This window comes from Magnolia sinica, chromosome 4, assembly GCF_029962835.1.
Source record: "Magnolia sinica isolate HGM2019 chromosome 4, MsV1, whole genome shotgun sequence".
Taxonomy (NCBI): Eukaryota; Viridiplantae; Streptophyta; class Magnoliopsida; order Magnoliales; family Magnoliaceae; genus Magnolia; species Magnolia sinica.
The window spans coordinates 115,278,367-115,296,336 of NC_080576.1; the positions used below are offsets into that span (position 1 = coordinate 115,278,367).

General features: G+C 39.5%; 1 protein-coding gene across 2 annotated transcripts; it reads left to right on the top strand.

The window, feature by feature from the left end:
* Positions 1 to 222: 222 nt before the first annotated feature.
* On the top strand, positions 223 to 15,344 carry LOC131243980 (protein NRT1/ PTR FAMILY 5.6-like). Of its 2 annotated transcripts, XM_058243642.1 has the most exons (8): positions 223 to 372; positions 1,363 to 1,419; positions 1,608 to 1,770; positions 2,271 to 2,361; positions 6,559 to 6,776; positions 11,292 to 11,785; positions 13,607 to 14,687; positions 15,207 to 15,344. In XM_058243642.1, exons 4-7 carry the CDS (start codon positions 2,304 to 2,306, stop codon positions 14,667 to 14,669), a joined length of 1,833 nt encoding a protein of 610 aa, XP_058099625.1. In that variant the 5' UTR covers positions 223 to 372; positions 1,363 to 1,419; positions 1,608 to 1,770; positions 2,271 to 2,303; the 3' UTR covers positions 14,670 to 14,687; positions 15,207 to 15,344. The 2 variants fall into 2 exon arrangements, with proteins under 2 accessions (XP_058099625.1, XP_058099626.1); XM_058243643.1 differs by lacking the exons at positions 223 to 372; positions 1,363 to 1,419; positions 1,608 to 1,770; positions 2,271 to 2,361 and adding an exon at positions 3,177 to 3,204.
* Positions 15,345 to 17,970: the final 2,626 nt, after the last annotated feature.

Below are 17,970 nucleotides of genomic sequence, written 5' to 3' on the forward strand. Positions count from 1 at the left end.
TTTGTTGGCATTAACATTCTATTTTTAGGCCTTGTGTGATATACACCTAAAAATGAATTCATCTTATCTTAGTTACTAGTAATTATACATTAGAGACCTTGATCTCTAATGCAAAAGGAGTTCATGTTAACAGTAATTACATGATCATTGCTAACTAAAACGAGATGAACTCATTTTTTTAGGCATCAAAGAAACCGAGCCTTAGTCTTCTTCCAGAACTGAAATCGAACGAAACCATCTTTTGCTAAAAAACTCCCACAAAGGTAAGGGGTTGAGGAAAATGTTTAGGTGTTTGCTTCTTTCCCCTACGCTGACCCAGACTATTCAACTAGAAGCCTCCTTTGTAGATGAACCATGGCTACAATATTGATCGTAAGTCGTTTTGCTTCAGCTACTTGTAATCGTAAGTCGTTTTGCTTCAGCTACTTATGCCTCAAGTAGCTAATTTCAGTTTCTACTGTTTCAGAAGATATGTTTAGCAAACAACAGCAATCTTACCTACCAGAGAGAGAGAGACTCTCAATCTCTGTTTCTCCTCTCTCCCTCTCTATCTCTCTCTCCTCTTTGTACATTCTCAATGTCTATTTCTTCTCTCTCCCAGCCATGGAAGCAGCAGCGGCAACTACAGCTCTCTCTCTCTCTCTCTCTCTCTCTCTCTCTCTCTCTCTCTCTCTCTCTCTCTCTCTCTCTCTCAGGGCTCACTGGCGGTAGCTGTGGTGCCAACGCTCATGGCAGCAGCAACAACCATCATTCCCTCTATCTCACCGCTCCTTCCATCCCTTACCACCCACAACCGTGGCCATCAAACATGCCTGCCCAAATCAATGATCAGTTTTTTAGTTGATGGGGAAGAAGGAAGATAGTTTATGTAACTAACTTTTCAAGAAGATGTTGCGGTAAGACCCACCATGTCGACGGTTGTTCTCATGCTCAACAGCTACTCTGTTACTCTCCCTTCACCTTCACAGCCTGCAATTTTCGTGGCTAGCAGAATGACATCAGACATGCCTGTGGGCGAGTACTACTCGCGGGCAAGTGAGTCGGATCAATCTAAGAACAAATTACATCCATGGTCTGTGAATGAGGCGTCAATTACTGAATTATATCCTCGTTAGTTCAGTGCTCGAAGGGTTTTTATAAATTCATGTAATCTTATAGTCAGACAGGAAAACACAGTAAAGGTTACTGATACTTTGCCCTTAGAGGATGCAAATCACCATTATTGTAATCCTTTCTATACAGATAAGTGGCTTGGATCTCTTGTGTGTCAAAACAAAAAAAAAAAAAAAAAAACTTTTGCCACCTAAGTAGCTGATTTGCTGCTGTCCGTTAAATAACTTATCAAGGTGTATCTAAACGCAGGCTTAGAGATCTCACCATCAGACCCAGGCGAGTTAGAGACAACAGTCAAGTGAGTCAGTTTCTAACTCATCTTGATATGGATTGTGATGATTTATTATAATTAGTGTCTACAAATTAGAGATTAAGACGGTTCAATCAATCTACTTTTTCAATTCCAGCATTTTGGGTCCCAAAATTTTGATGGTTTAATTTGATTAATAGTACACCATCTATACAATTTCTGACGGGATTCACTTGAACCAGAGATTGAAAGGTTGGGACCAGACAATTGAGGAGGCCTTTGCTCATACTTCATTCATGGTGGGGCCGAATAGACCGACTGTTGGGATCAGTACTGAAACACGGGCTACATTTTTATTATAGAAAACTCGACCATATTGTGAATCATCTTTGGTCCGTGGTCTACAGGTACGCTTGCTCTCTCACCTTTCCTTTTCAACAAGCGCACGGACTGTGTGGTGACCCTGCCATCATTCATGTCCATGGTGATCTGATGTGGGGGGATTTGATTACGCGGCATGCTGCTGTTAGATGTAGAGCCCATGTGAGTTGTTTAGTTGACTATGTACTTGACCGGGCCCCATCTCTATTAGCACCACATGGCCCAATCAAATCCCGTCATGTTGAGGCACCACGCAATCCCCATCCTTCAATCAGGTAGTTGGGCCTCATCATGCACCTTTCCTAAACAAATTGTTTGGACGACTGGGCCATCCTTTGGCCATGCATGGATGTTGAATGCAGACTATTTTTACATATCTTTCCAACCATCCAAACCTTATCTGCATAGGCGTGGCCCACCAAATGAATAGATAAACCTGTTTTTTGGACACAATAGGTGATGGGGCCTACCTGACATGGACCGGCAATTATAGACCTGATTTTACTTAAGAGTAGATTCATTGCAGTTGGTACTCCGTTACTTCTTTAGTCCATTGAAGATGCCTAGCAAGATGAGGAACTATCTTCAAGCATGGAAACCTACCATCTTCGCTGCAGGTAATCAAATAATTTCATTATTAAGTTGATGTTTAATTAAGCAGACCAGTAGAGAGACTCACCCCCTCGAAGACAACTAGAGCGGATCACCCCTTCTCCCCCTACCCCATGATCCAGGCCATTCATCTATATTTAAAAACTCCAAAACTCGACTCCAAGGTCTGTTGTTCCCGGTCGGCTCGATTCCAAGGTCTGCATAACTAGAACTTAGTGATGGTCCCCATCTAACAACCAACTCTTTCAAACTGTATGAAATTTAGATGATGGACCATCTCTGACAGGATGCACCAGCTGATGATTGTCCTGGAACATCATAGATATGCCACATGAGCAATTTATTCCAAGTTGCAAAATAGAGGATTGCTTGACCCACTGAGATCCGATCCAAGCACCTTTACATTTTGTTGGAGATGGCCAGTGGTCCCGGATCAGAATCCTCTGCAACATCTGTTTTACCAGTGCTGAAAATACCCAAGCTCTATGGCCCATCATGTTGTCTATTTGATATCCACTCCATCCATCAGGTGTGATCCTCAATGCTAGGCACTGGGGCAAAAAAATCAGCAAGATCCATAGCTCAGGTGGGCCTGGATCCTTACTCTTGCTCCGGTGGTAGACTCTCAGGAGTTTCAACACCCGGTCAAGGGTTCGAGTATCCACAGGTGGTGAAATCACACTACAGCGTGAGTGTGTGGGGGTGTGTGTGCGTGTGTAAATAAAAAAATAAGTAATATATATATATATATATATATATATATATATATATATATATATATATATATATATATATAAGCTCAGGTGGGCCACACCACAAGGAAGAATGGGGTTTGATGCCAACCATAGGTTTGTTTGTGGGACCATCATCGTGTGTATCTTTCATCAAATATGTTCATTAACTGTGACTCATCAAGATGACGGCGAATACGCAGAAATCAGACTGATCCAAAACTCGGGTGCAACGCCATGGCGCAAGCCTCACAATATTGTCGTCATTGGTGCACTCCGTATGAGTTTTTTGTCGGCCAAATATTTTGTATATTCAGTTTGTATTCTGTCATCTCAGTGATAGAAATAGAAGCATTTCCGAGTTTTCAGTCTTTCATGTGATTAATGAAACATAAGTCTTCCTTTGATTAATCTCACTTAACGAAATAGAAAGATTGTTTTTAAGTAGAAATAAAAGGCTTAGGGCCTGTTTGTTAACGCTGAATTTTTGCACTTAACACGGAATCTGGAAAATGTTTCATGTTTAGTAGTGTTTGTTAACATAGAAGAAGGAAAACACTCCAATTTATGCCGAAATTTTTCCGTGATAAGAGTCTAGCTTAGCGGGGAATCAAGAATTGGCTCCGTGATTTTATTTTATTTTTTTTAATCCAAAATTGTCGTCTGCCACAAAGATTTTTCTCCCTTGTGTTATACACGTCCCAACTTTTAACATGGAGCACTTTTCTGAGCCCACCATGATTTATGTATTAGATCCACATCGTCTATTAACTTTTTTATATCATTCCAAAGTATGATCCGAAAAAAGATGCACATCCAAAGCTCAAGTCAACCAGGCTACCTTAAGTAGCGGGATAGGAATGACTATGTTAAAACCTTCCTGATATCTACCGTGAAGCTTATTTGCCATCAAATCTCTTTATAAGGTCACACATACCTTGAAAAAACACAAAAATCAGCTTGATCAGAGCCTTCTGTGGCCCCAAGAAGTTTTCAATGATAGGCACCCAATCCCACAATTTCTTGTAGTGTGGCCCCCTTAAGTCTTATATTTGCCTTGTTTTTTGTCTTAATTTCTAAAATAATATGAAAATTGAAAGGACGGTATGGATAAAACATATATATATATATATATATATATATATATATATATATATATATATATATATATATATATATATATATATATATATATATATATATATATATATTTTCATGATATGCCCCCACAAAGCCCTTAATTGTCCATATTTAGGTAGATCTTGTGGGGTAGTACACAATTCCCTCCCAGATTTAAGGTGTGAATCATGTCAAAATGCCTTTCGCAGGAAGTTATTGCTCTGGAATCTTAGGTGGAGCCCGCTATTATGTTTGTGATAAATCTAATCTGTTCATCCGTGTTTTGAGATCATTTTAGGACTCGAGACAAAAAATTAAGAGGATACTAGTCTTCAGTGGGCCACACTGAAGGAAAAGGTGGGTAGGAAAATTCCTATCATTGAAATCTCCCCGAGTTAACAGTGATGTTTACATGCCATCAATACGGTTCATAATGTCATTCCTAGTGAGATGAACTCAAACCACAAATATTAGCATGATTGAAAACTTCTGTGGCCCCATGAATATTTTAATTATGGGCATCCAATCCTCACATTTTCGGCCCATTTGAGTATTGGATACAGCTCATTTTTAGCACTATGATCTAAAATGATCTCACAAAATGGATGGACAGGTAGATTTCACACCAACATCGTGGTGGGCCCCACAAACTTCCTAGGAAAGGCCTTTCCCTGAAATTTGGCTCACACCTGGGGGCCTATTGTGATATATGTGACTACATCATATCATCCATCTATATTAAAAGCTTATTTTAGGGCATGATCCAAAAAATAAATTAGCTTCAAATCTTAGATGGACCTTTATATATGAAACAGTGGTGATTAACCATTTAAAAATTCTTTTGGGCCATAAAAGCTTTGGATCATGTTGATATTTGTGTCATCTCTTCATCTCTGACCTTTTCAATAGGTTGGATGACAAACAAACGTTTCAGTGAAATTCATGGCGTTTTTAAATGTTAGATTCAATCACAATTGTTTCATATGGGTAAATGTGTCAAATTAATATATATATATATATATATATTTCGAACATTTCAGACGTTAGTTAACAAACAAGTTGTTGATGCCAGAATCCGGATCGCCCTCGCCGAGCTCCGAACACTCGCGTCGAGCCCTGTAAGCCCGCACAGGAGAAGGACAAAGGAGACCCTCCGATGTCAAAGTTAGGCTAGGAATCTAGGTCTAAGTAGTGTGGTTGAGGCTTAAGGTGTGAGATCTTGCATACATGTTCCAATGTATATGTCTCCTATTTATACCTTTTGATCAAAGTAACTGTGCCCGTCATTCTCGGCACGATCTCTAACAACAAGAGGGAGAGATGCACACACGGATGTTGGCAGTTACCTGAAGATCATGCGCCGGATCTTACTCCATGTGTGCGTTACTAGAGCTGTTCCCCGAGTATGACAATAGGCTCCATCTCCGTCCAAGCCAACCCTATAGTCTGAGTCCGTCTTCTAACGGTTCGAACCCATACGTAGGTCAAGCCTGGCCATTGGTCGGCAAGGATCGGGTTGGAGCCAACAGTGGGAATGTGTAATGGCTTCTTCCGGGTTCCAGGTTGATGTGAAAGCTCTATAAAAGAACTTGGAGTCTAAACTTTGGTTACTACCGGACTGGGTTTGACGAGCGGTCATTAACGATCCGAGGTTCGTCTCATCGGCCTTAGTCGTCCGGCTTGTTACGGCGAGTCCTATCAACTGGCTGAGTCGCCCTTTCCTCAACTAGGGTCGAAAGTATTCTTGCCTAGGCATGCCCACTCAATCGGCCGAGCCGAGTACGTATCTTCCGAGGTCGGCCCATATTTTCCCATAACACAAGTTATTCTAGATTCACAATTAGTTTTCCGACTTCAGATTCAGATTTCAGATTCAGACTTTAGATTCAAATTTCGAATTTTAGATTTAACAAACGGGCCCTTAGTTTGTATGTAAAGGGGCTTAGCATTTGTCCAATAAGAACCTAGACTCAAAATTCCCCTTGAGTTCCTAGTTGACTTGGCGAATTTTTAAACAATGGTTCTTAATTAGTTCGTCTTATATCACCCCAAGCTACTAAAATAGAAACATTTTGATTTGTCTCTAGCTATCTTTCATTTGATTAATGAAATATGTCTCCCTTGATTAAGAGATTAATCCTTGCATTTACTTTGATTCATTGAGAAAAAGTTTAGTTAAAGAGATTTTTCACTTTAATATAAAATACTTCACGTTTGGGTCTATATAACTTAAAAATTCAAGGTTCCTTTAACTATATTTGAAATATATATATATAGACACACACATACATCATGGCTTCATTAAATTACTTCTTTTTTTTTTGTTTTGATGTTTGTGGGTGCTTCACGCAGGTCTAATATTCAGTGATGCCATTGTTGGCAATGCAATCATGGGAAACTTGATGTTTATCCTAAGAAGAGGTTTGGGGAAGAATATGGCACGCAATGCAATAGTCTTCGCTATTCAAATGAGCTTCACATCTTTAATGGCGATTGCTGGGAGCTTTGTCGCTGATGCTTATTTTGGCAAGTACCGGATGATCATGATATCCACCATCATCTATATCATTGTAAGTTCTCCACATGGGAAGAAGGTCAGATTATGGTGATTATCACTAGGGATGGCAATGGGTGGGTCGATATTTTAGCTAAGAACTAAGACCCGCTTAAAACCAAATTTCAAGCTTCATATATCAATTTCAGTTGTGTTTGGGGAAACGTGTAGTTCCACAAATGAGAGATGATCTCGTGTACTCATCCATGCATGTGCACAAATACAACAAGAGTTGATCACATGCATGCACGCACGCACACACGTAAGAGGTTTTTTATTTATTTATTTATGAGTCTACCACCCGAGCAAGAGTAAGGATCCACACACACATAAGAGTTGATCACGCATAACCAGTATGGTAACTTATCACTACCATGGAATCTTATTAGGAAAAGGTCATTTGACTGAAAATGCAATTTCCTTTTGGGATTTTAACCGTACTGACTTTGAATTTTGGTCAAATTACTTTACGACATTCAACCTTACAAATTTCTTAAGAGTGGCCTTATGACAAGCTTTGGATATTGTTTCGAATGAAAATGCCTACATCCTTGGCTCAGAAGTCGCACGGTCCTGAAGAGATGGAATGTCTACTCTCCTGAGAAAGTGATAGATTGGCTACTCCCCCCTGCCACCAGGCAATGGCTGGTGCTCGGTGCTCTGTGGGCCCCACCATGATGTCATTTTAGGGGTAAGGCATCCATGCCATGTCATTTTAGGAGTAAGGCATCCATGCCGTCCATAATCCATGTCGTGTCATTTTAAGGGTAAGGCATCCATACCGTCCATCCTTTTTGCCGTATCATTTTAGGGGTAAAGCCCAAATATCAACTGACAAGGTGGACAGAAGTGGATACTGCCCAAGTCAGGACTTTTCGGACTCATAGCGAGTTAGCCGATAAGGTGGATGGATCAAATCACCCCATTGTGACCCTTAAGTTATGGTACCAATGGTTTGGTAGAAAAGGAAGTGAACACATTGAAAACCACAACCACGATCCAGGCAACATGACAACTACGACCCATATAACATGGCAACTACGACTCATGCAAACCACGACCCATATGGCAACTACGACACATATAATATGACAACCACAACCTATATAACATGACAATCACAACCCATATAATATATGACAACTAGGACCCATATAACATGATAACCATGACCCATATAGCCTACATTTCTTGCTCATACGATCTATTAATAATCATCTTATATTCGAAAAACATCAGGCTAGCTTTAGTACGGATGGGCACGTTACTTTTCTAACTTTGATGCACGGTAAGGATCTTATGTGGAAGTCACGCTATAGTCGTGCGCATGTTGGGCACGTCACCAACTTAGTGTAATGTGGTAAAGGTCGTGGTTGTAATGTTTAAGGGTCATGGTTGTCATGAGGCAAGGGTCATGGTTGTCATGCAATATCGCAACCAAAACCCATATAATATGACAATCACGACTCATATAATATGCAAACCACGACCCATATGGGACCCATATGGCAACTACGACTCATATGGCTACTCCATTACACCTGCAACCCATATAACATGACAACCACGACCCATATAATATGATAACTACGACCCATGACAACCACGACCTATATAACATGACAACCACAACCCATATGAGACCCATATGCCAACTACGTCCCATATAGCTACATACACACGACAATGGCGTGACTTGCATATAAGATCCTTACTGTCTATCAAAGTTAGTGCATGACATACATAGATATCATTTATCCCATGTAGTCATGACATGCGTAGATATCGTTTATCCCGTGTAGTCACCAAGTTAGTGCAAGTCATGCCATAGTCGTGCAAATGATATATGTATAATAACATAAGTCACATCAGGTGGTTGTAATGCAGTAAGGGTCGTGGTTGTCATGACGTAAGGGTCGTGGTTGTCATGTTATATGGGTTGTGGTTGTCATGGATCGTAGTTATCATGTTATATGGATTGTAGTTGTCATGCTATATGGGTCATAGTTGTCATGTTATATGGGTCGTGGTTGTCCATAGAGTAGCCATATGAGACATAGTTGGCATATAGGTCCCATATGGGTCATAGTTTGTATAGGTCGTCGTTGCCATATTATATGGGTCGTAGTTGTCATGTTATATGGGTCGTGGTCTTCATGGATTGGAGTTATCATGTTATATGGGTCGTGTTTGTCATGTTATATGGGTCGTGGTTGTCCATGGAGTAGCCTTATGGGATATAGTTGGCATATGGGTCCCATATGGGTCATGGTTTGTATGAGTCGTCATTGTCATGTTATATAGGTCGTGGTTGTCATGTTATATGAGTCGTGGTTGTCATGGATCGGAGTTATCATATTATACGGGTCTTGGTTGTCCATGGAGTAGTCATATGGGACGTAGTTGGTATATGGGTCGTGGTTTGCATGGGTCTTGATTGTCATATTATATGGGTCGTAATTGTTATGTTATATGGGTTGTAGTTGTCATGGGTCATAGTTATCATGTTATTTGGGTCGTGGTTATCACGTTATATGGGTCGTGGTTGTTCATGGAGTAGCCATATGGGACGTGGTTGGCATATGGGTCCCATATGGGTCGTAGTTGTCATGTTATATGGGTCATGGTTGTCATGTTATATAAGTTGTAGTTGTCATGGATCGTAGTTATCATGTTATATGGGTCGTGGTTGTCATGTTATATAGATTGTGGTTGTCCATAGAATATCCATATCGGACATATTTGGTAGATGGGTCACATATGGATCGTGGTTTGCATGGTCGTAGTTGCCATGTTATATGGGTTGTGGTTGTCATGTTATATGGGTTGTAATTATCATGAATCGTAGTTATCATGATATATGAGTCGTGATTGTTGCATGTTCACTTCATTTACTACCAAATGAAAGGATAGTCATTAGTACAATAGCCTAAGACTCACAATGGGGTGATTCGTTCCATCCATCTTGTCTACCAGCTCGTCGTGGGCCCAAAAAGGATGGGCGGCATGGATTATACACATACATTAATGGGTTGGCCCACACGAGCGTTAGATTAGGCTGATATTTAGGCTTTACACCTAAAATGACATGACCTAAGGCCCACAATAAGGTGATCCGTTCCGTCCACCTTGTTGGCCTGCTCGCCATGGGCCCAAAAAAGTCTTGACTTTGGCAGCGTCCACTTTTAACAAGCATCACAGTGAGCTTGAAAAGTTTCAACAGTGGATTCCATTGTCACCATTATTTTCTATTATGTGTCCCACACGAGCTCTGATTGAGGCTGATATTTGGGCCCTAGCCCTTAAATGACACGGCAAAAAGGATGGGCGGCATGGATTATACACATACATTGATGTGGGGCCCATTTGTTTGGTCTTTGCCTACATGCAAAAAATGTTCCATACACATCACTTTCTTGGCATTAAATACGAAGTAGCTTCTTATTCCCTAAAATATTGTACAACTACTGAAACAAGGACAAGGGCATTTTGGTCCAAGTAATTTATGGAAGCTTGTCAGAAGGTCACTCTTAGGATATTTGAAAGGTTGAATCTCGTTAGGTAATTTGACCAACCTTCGTGATCAGTACAGTCAAAATCCTTTTCCGCTTTTACTTTCATGCAGTGAAAAATGCAATGCCACGTGTAGCCTAAGAACTGTTTTGGGCTTTTGACATGCGCTCCTCCCATTTGGCCCATTTCAATAAAACCCATTCCCTTGTGACTATTGCCAAATAAGCCCCTGACCTTTTAGTTATCCATCGAAGACCCTATCTCCAGTTATCTGCTGCAACCCTAAGCATATTTTTAAAATGACAAAATTGTCCTCACTTGCATTACTCCCACCATGCAATAAAAAGCTCCATGGGTCCATCTTGATGTCCATGTGACATCCACTACCTCCATCCATTATACCAGCCCATGTGAGTAAACAAGCCCAAAAATCATTCAGATTTAAATCTCAAGTGGGCCACACCGTAGGAAACAGGTGGGATAGGAACTCCACCATTGAAATCTTCTCTAGGCCCACTGAAGTTTTAGACCAGACTAATATTTTGTTTCATCTTGGTAGGACTCTCTTTAAAAATAGTTTGGATGGCCAATAAACATCACAGTGAAAGGTGATGATGATTGTATCTTTGGTGTGGCCCAGATGAGTTTTGGAGTGACCTATTTTTTGAGCTAACATCTTAACATGAGTTGGGACAGATGATGGATGGATTTGATGTCACACACATCATGGTGAGTCCCACAAAGGAATGAAAGTGAGCCGTTATTTGCATAACATAACGGTAAAAATGTAACATAAGTGGAAAAGGGATGATGTTGTTACCCAAAACGGGAGGGTATATATGTCAAAAATCTCTTTTTTACCATATGAGGTTTCTTATTTGAATTCATCCATGTGAAAAGCCACTAATGGTATTTTTTTTATCAATATCTCGTATAGGGACAGTAAGAGATTGGGATAGATATGTTTATCTTTTTTTTCTCTGTCCTTCTTTTAAAGCTGGGAAGAAACTTTTTGCAGGCACTAGTCATTATATCTTGTTTAATATGGATAGCAGCAGCATATTCTGTCTACGTCGCGTGTCTTCTAATGGCAACTGGCCAAGGTTGTTTTCAATCGTTGCTTGAAAATTACGGAGAAGACCAGATAAATGCTTACTACGAAGGGAAGAATATAGCGAAGGTCCTTCACCAGATCTGGTGGTGGACGTCTTCGTTTTTGGGCATGGCAGTGGGCTCCATCATACTTCTTTGTGCAGAGGAATATGGGTGGAGATATTCTTGTTGGGTAATTGTAGGAGTGATGGTTGTTGCTTTTATTTTGTTTTGGTGTGGCAAGTCCTCCTACGACCTCAAATATGATAAGTCACCCAAAAGCCCCCTCACACGTGTGATTCGTGTCTTTGTGGCTGCTACATTGAATAGGCATCTTGATTGCCCAACGGACAAAACTCATCTCCATGAAAATCCTGAGGAGGAACATAACGATCTTTTGCCTCATACTGATAGCCTAAGGTGAGCTCTGCTTGACTCGGACTGGTCATTTTCTCTGCCCATGGAAGTTCATACTTTTAGGGCTCGTTTGGATATCACTAAATAAGTTAGTTTTTCTATTTATAGAAGTAGATAGGTAACTTATTTGAGATAAGTAAGTTTAGTTTAAGATCAATTATAAGTAACTTTTTTAACTTAAAGTAACTTAATCACTTCGGCTTAAAAAGTAGAAATCAAGATAAACTAGTTGAGGTATAAGCAGCTTAAGTAACTTACGATGGGAGGCTCAAGCAAAGGAGAAGGATTGTGTCAGGTTGGCAGCTAGTGTCACGCTTTGTCCACCAATATCAAGCTTTGGTCACAGCCTTTTCTCATAAATCCTGACAACATGACCTTTCAAATAGATTGAAATGACAAAACAAGAATTATGCAACCAACCTGAGTTAGCTGGGACTCAATTGGATGGTGGTTCAAAACCGCAATAGCGAAGGAGAAAAACAATCCAATTGGACGGTTTTTCAAAACCACAATAGTGAAGAAGAAAAACAATCCAATTGGACGGTTTTTCAACCACGATAGTGAAGAAGAAAAACACCCACACAAGCGAAATCAAACATTCAAAATGCACTGTTCATGAGGGACTCAACAAGCAAACGCACATACACAGATAATTTTAAAAATGGGCTATATATGCAACTTCTTCTCTAAACACACAACAGAAGTTTCAAGCCAACATAGGAGCCTTCTTTATTAACTCTATATTTTAATTACAATAAATAATTAATTGCCACATAATGTTAAGTAATAGGAATAATGTTATACTATCTCTAACCCATAGAAAATATCCTAAAATCAATTAACCAATAACAAATAACCTCTCGAAGTTAACAACCAATGAGATTCAATCAACCAACGAGATTGAGAACTTTTCGCCTAATATTTTGTGCAAAGAATCAGTGTAAAGATCGATGGTCAATCCACTCCGCATTCCTTATGGATGTAGGGCTACAACCATTGAGAATAATCACGTTCCTCCTGCTTAGGAATGCAGAGTCGGTTGACCATCAAGAACACGAGGGGGTCCTTTTGTACTTCCGAAAAGTGTGTGACTGTTACCTGAGTTCATGACCACTAGAGCTACATCTGATTTGTCCGTAATAAATCAACCATCTTATTTTATTTCAGCCCAAAAATATGGTTTTCTCATTGTTTGTTCTATCTATTCACATTTATTTCGTTAAAAAAAGCCATATTATTTTATTTTAGCTGCCTCAAATGTGCCTAATCTTCAGTTAGTTTTCATTCATTATCTTTTTGAAAAATCTCATTTTCATATGTCATTGACTTAAAATTGATTAGCTGAACTTTGGTATTGGTAGAAACTTTTCTTTATTTTATTCTATTTTTTAAAAACTGAATTTATTAATCATAAAAGCTATACAAGAAAGGCCATTCGGGTGGGCCCTCAACCCAAGAAAAACAAAAAAAAAACCGTCAGGGCCCGCCTATCATATTGGTAGAAGCCCGATCTTATCACATTGCCCTGGACTAATTCAGCGATGGAATCAATTCAACCTATCCTCAACCACTCTTAGCTGTTAAAGTCAACACAATTTAGCTTCAGGATTAGAATTGCATTAAACAAAAATTCATCTTAATGTTTTCAACCCTTAAATAATTATTATCTAAAATACCATCAACCAATGGCCATTTGATATTAAATCTCAAGAATAATGAACATCATGAGGTGTGCATGTGTGATTCACAGGGAGGATTCTCTATATTTTATTCTTTGTTCCAAATCCAACATAACCACATTTGGTGAGCCTTTGGCATGTGCAGGTGCCTAGATAAGGCTGCCATTCGTCCCAGCAATCAAGATGCGAACAAAAACACCATTCCTCCAAGCCAACAGGATACAGAAAAAAACCAGGAAGAAAAAAAGGAGACAGAAAAAATCAATTGGAGGCTATGCAGAGTAACTGAAGTAGAAGAAAATAAGCTTCTTTTGGGTGTGTTCCCTATCTGGGCAACTTTAGTCATGTGTGGGACAGTATTATCAATGCAAAAAACATTGTTCATCGAGCAAGCATACCACATGGATCGTCGATTTGGATCCATATTAATTCCAGTCACATCACTCTTCCTGTTGCCAGGACTATCAAAGGCAGCAATCTATGCAGTTCACTTTCTACCACTTGACAGGATAACCATATTAGGACAAGAACTTATTCCCAAATCACAGATTGGTCTTGGGATGTTCTCCTCAATATTGTGTTGCATGACTGCTGCTCTAGTGGAGAAAAGAAGGTTGAACACTTATAAAGGATGCGACTTAGGCGTAAATTGCCACTTACTCCATCAAATGTATGAGGGATTTGGATACGGTGACATCAGGATGAGCATTTTCTGGCTATTTCCACAGTTTTTCCTGATAGGAGCAATGGATGGATTTGTCAGCTGCGGGATCAAAGATTTCTTCAATGATTACTTCCCTAGTATGAAGAGCTTCGAGTACTCATTCTCTCAGAGCGTGCTTGCAGCAGGATACTTTCTCTTTGCACTTTTGGCTCTCATAATAAGTAAAGCAACAAGCTGGTTCGGAAAGAACATGAATCGTAGCCGTGCGGATTATTTCTATTGGGGATTAGGGATACTGAGCTTTATCAACTTGTGTATTTATGCTTATATCTCACAAAGATTTAGTTCCGTGAAAAAATGTAAAGAAATTATGGAGAAGGAACCTAACATCGGCAACAGCAACAAAACTAGAAACGACAATGGCAACAACAATGACAACAGTGAGGTAACAACATCAGCAGAAGAAAGAACACCGGCAATAGAAATAGCTATTGTGAAGCAACAGGAAATGGGTACTCATGTCACTAGTTCTGAGCACGTCTGAGAGCATCATTTATCAAGAGTACGTTGGTTCCATACTTGTTGATTTGGCTATTATGAATTACCCTTAGTATTTTAGATCAGATATTCATCTGAATAAGTTTGCACCTCTTAATGAATGGTTTTATAAGGACAGCAGGATTTTAATAGCTAATTTCAGATAATTAGAAAACTATCTTCACTTGAGATTATTAGGGAGTGTCTGTGGCCAAGTGAGCCTTTTGCTCGCAAAAATATGGTTCTAATAATAGTTACACACACATATAGGTGCGTATGCGAGATACCATACACAATGGTGCGTTTGGGTATCATATTGGCCTTGAAAGCGTGGCATTTGCATTTGTTGCACTGCATCATGTTAACGGCATCATGTGGCATTTCACCATATTGCATTGCATAAAGGATTCATGATGTATTTTGACATACAGGTATTGGAAAGTTTCATAGTATGACATAAATACACTGCATATATGAGAGATGTGCTCATTGGGCTTTTTAGCTCATGCATTTCTTATTCTCTCCTTTTTTTTCTTTTTTTCAGGGCAAGGCAGGCAGCAAGAGTAGCTTAGCATAGACTTTATACTAGCTAGTCGCATTTGATATTAAGTTCCTTCGAATTTTCTGTAGTATATTCGTGTGTTTGGAATTTGTGTATTCAATGTAATTGTAAATAATATATTCTAAGAGTGGAGTGAAGGGCTCGGGCTCTATTTTCGAGACATGACAGACCTGGGAGTAGCATACTTTGGATATTCTACTATTTTGTTGCTTTTGTGGTATACATGCCAATTTTGTAAACATTATACTTTTTTTTTTTTAGCATAACAAAATCCGAAATTACCAAAAATGTCATTAACCATAACATTTAGTCCCCTAAACAAAACCAAAAATATAAAAGAAAAACAGCATCAAATCCTAACCGTCGATAGTATTTCAATAGAGAGAGAGAGAGAGAGAGAGAGAGGAGGCATTACTATGACTGTCAATCTAATCGACCTCTTGGAGGGACGGGCCAGATCCAGCAGCAGCGGAGACCACCTCAGCTGTGAATTTGCCCTTGGCCTTGTAGGTAGCATGGCCCTTGGCCTTCCGATCTAAGAGGGCCTTCCGATCCTTGTCGAGCTTGAGCTTTGTGAACATTATACTTGTAAATATCGTATAGTAGAAATGAGATTTTATTTTACCTATTGTTGGGATTAAAAACTTACTGCTCGGAAATGCCTAAACACACACACACAGGAAAAAAAAAACAACTCAGAAGTTTCCATTGTGCGGATACCAAATTTGGGGCGCAATAGACCTGTGTGACGGTGAGGTCAAGAGGTTTTCTATCATTAGCTGTCTGATGACAAATTTGAAAAACAGTGTAGTTGTTAGCATTGCACTAAATACGTGAAACCGGTGAGACTAGTTGTAACTAATTAAAACTGGTCAAGTCAACCACAGCAAATCTATCTTAATTCTGACGGAGAAGAAACATATTGGGATCACTCACATGTAATTTGGTGACAATGATTCCAAGATGTTACCCGATTCAGTCAACTTATAAATCCCTAATTACATAGCATAATCAAATCATACTTTCATTTAAGTTCATATGATCAGCCCACCTTTGATTGATCAAGTTCCAATTTAAGGTTCACATGAAGGATTACAACTTATCCACTTCAAATTTATTTAGATCTCACCATTAACACAAGGTTTGTGATAATTAGGCCTCAATGTAGAGCCCACTTAATTAAATCAAAGTGACCTAAGTATTCCAGTATCATTAGGATAATCTAGAATTGTTTAATACATCATAAATTTACAATTCCACAATTTAAGAATATTAGACTTCAAGTCTTGAAACTAGAGGAAAGAATACAACAGTCCGTCATTTGAATCTACTCGCATCAAAGATGTAACAACCCCGATTTTCAAGCTATGACTTGACTGCTGTCTGTACTGAGACTTGAGAAGGATCTAGAGTTCATTTGTCTCTGTCACAGCTAAAGGCCCAGAGTTCCTTTTCCTCTGTCACAGCTAAAGGTCTAGAGCATCGCCGAGATTCAAATATAATCGTAGGATGAATATAGGTTCCTTATCTCAACTAATTGGAGTTGGTTACATAAATCCTTTTCCACCATTCCACTGTCAATCAAGGCCATAACTTCAGTTAGACGGGATGAATACAGGTGTGTATTTGAAAATATTCTTTTAATATTGTTGTTGTTTTTCTATTTATATGGGTGTTAAGTTTATGAAACTAGTTTAAGACGGGGGTGGCAAGACTGACCCACTGAGTTGCAGTTTGAGCTTGGGCCTTGAGGCCCACGGGTTGAATAGGGGCCCGATATTTTAGGTCTGATAACTAATTGAGTTGAACATGATCTTGCATCTATCTAAATGCTCAACAAGTAAAATCAACATTAAGCTAAATCAACTTACTAACATTGGTAGGGCATATATTTTCTGTTGTGCCCAGCCAAGCTAAACGCGGGCTGGGCCAGGATGCATCTACACAGGTCATGGGCTGGACTTTCTCATGCTTCAGCCCATCAGGTCTAGCCTGATTGTCACCCTGGTCTGGAACTATTTGTGAATGTTTATATTGGGAAGCAAACCCATCCAAGCGTCGGTTCAACAACGTTGTTTTTATGATTCCCAAGGCTGAATTTTGGTTGCACCATGTCATGGAATTATGGTTCATGGATTATGTGGATGCCCATGGGGCCATAGATACCTGTTTGGGACAATACTTCAAACCTTGATTTCATTTCTCCTATGGGGGAGTATTTTTATTTTTTTTTTGGATAGAGGATTTATTCAACTGGCTAACAGAGTAGTATGAGAGCCATCCCTGCACGGCCTGTCATTAAAACAACTATTATACAAGCAATTGAATCCAAATCCAATTTAATAAAATGGGTCAGAGATCCAAACTTAAGATTGATACGAACGATCAAGGCCTCTCACCGATGAGATTTGTTTGTGGGATTTGTATCGTTGGCTATTTTAAATTAAATGTCAACCACTGGATCAGATATGCTTATAATTCAGTATAACTTTGGCGGGGCACAGATTGGATAATATCCCCACCAGGACGGATGATTTTAAGGCATGATCCCAAAAAAGAGGGAGATTGAAGGCTCAAGTGGACCGTACGACAGGAGAGCAGAGATTGAATTCCTACCGTTGAAAACTTCCTAGTGCCCACTAATATGTTTATTTGCCATCCAACCTGTTCATAAGATCACATAGACCTGTATGAAGGAAAAACATAAATATTAGCTTGACCTCTACCTCCTAAGAAGTTTTCAACG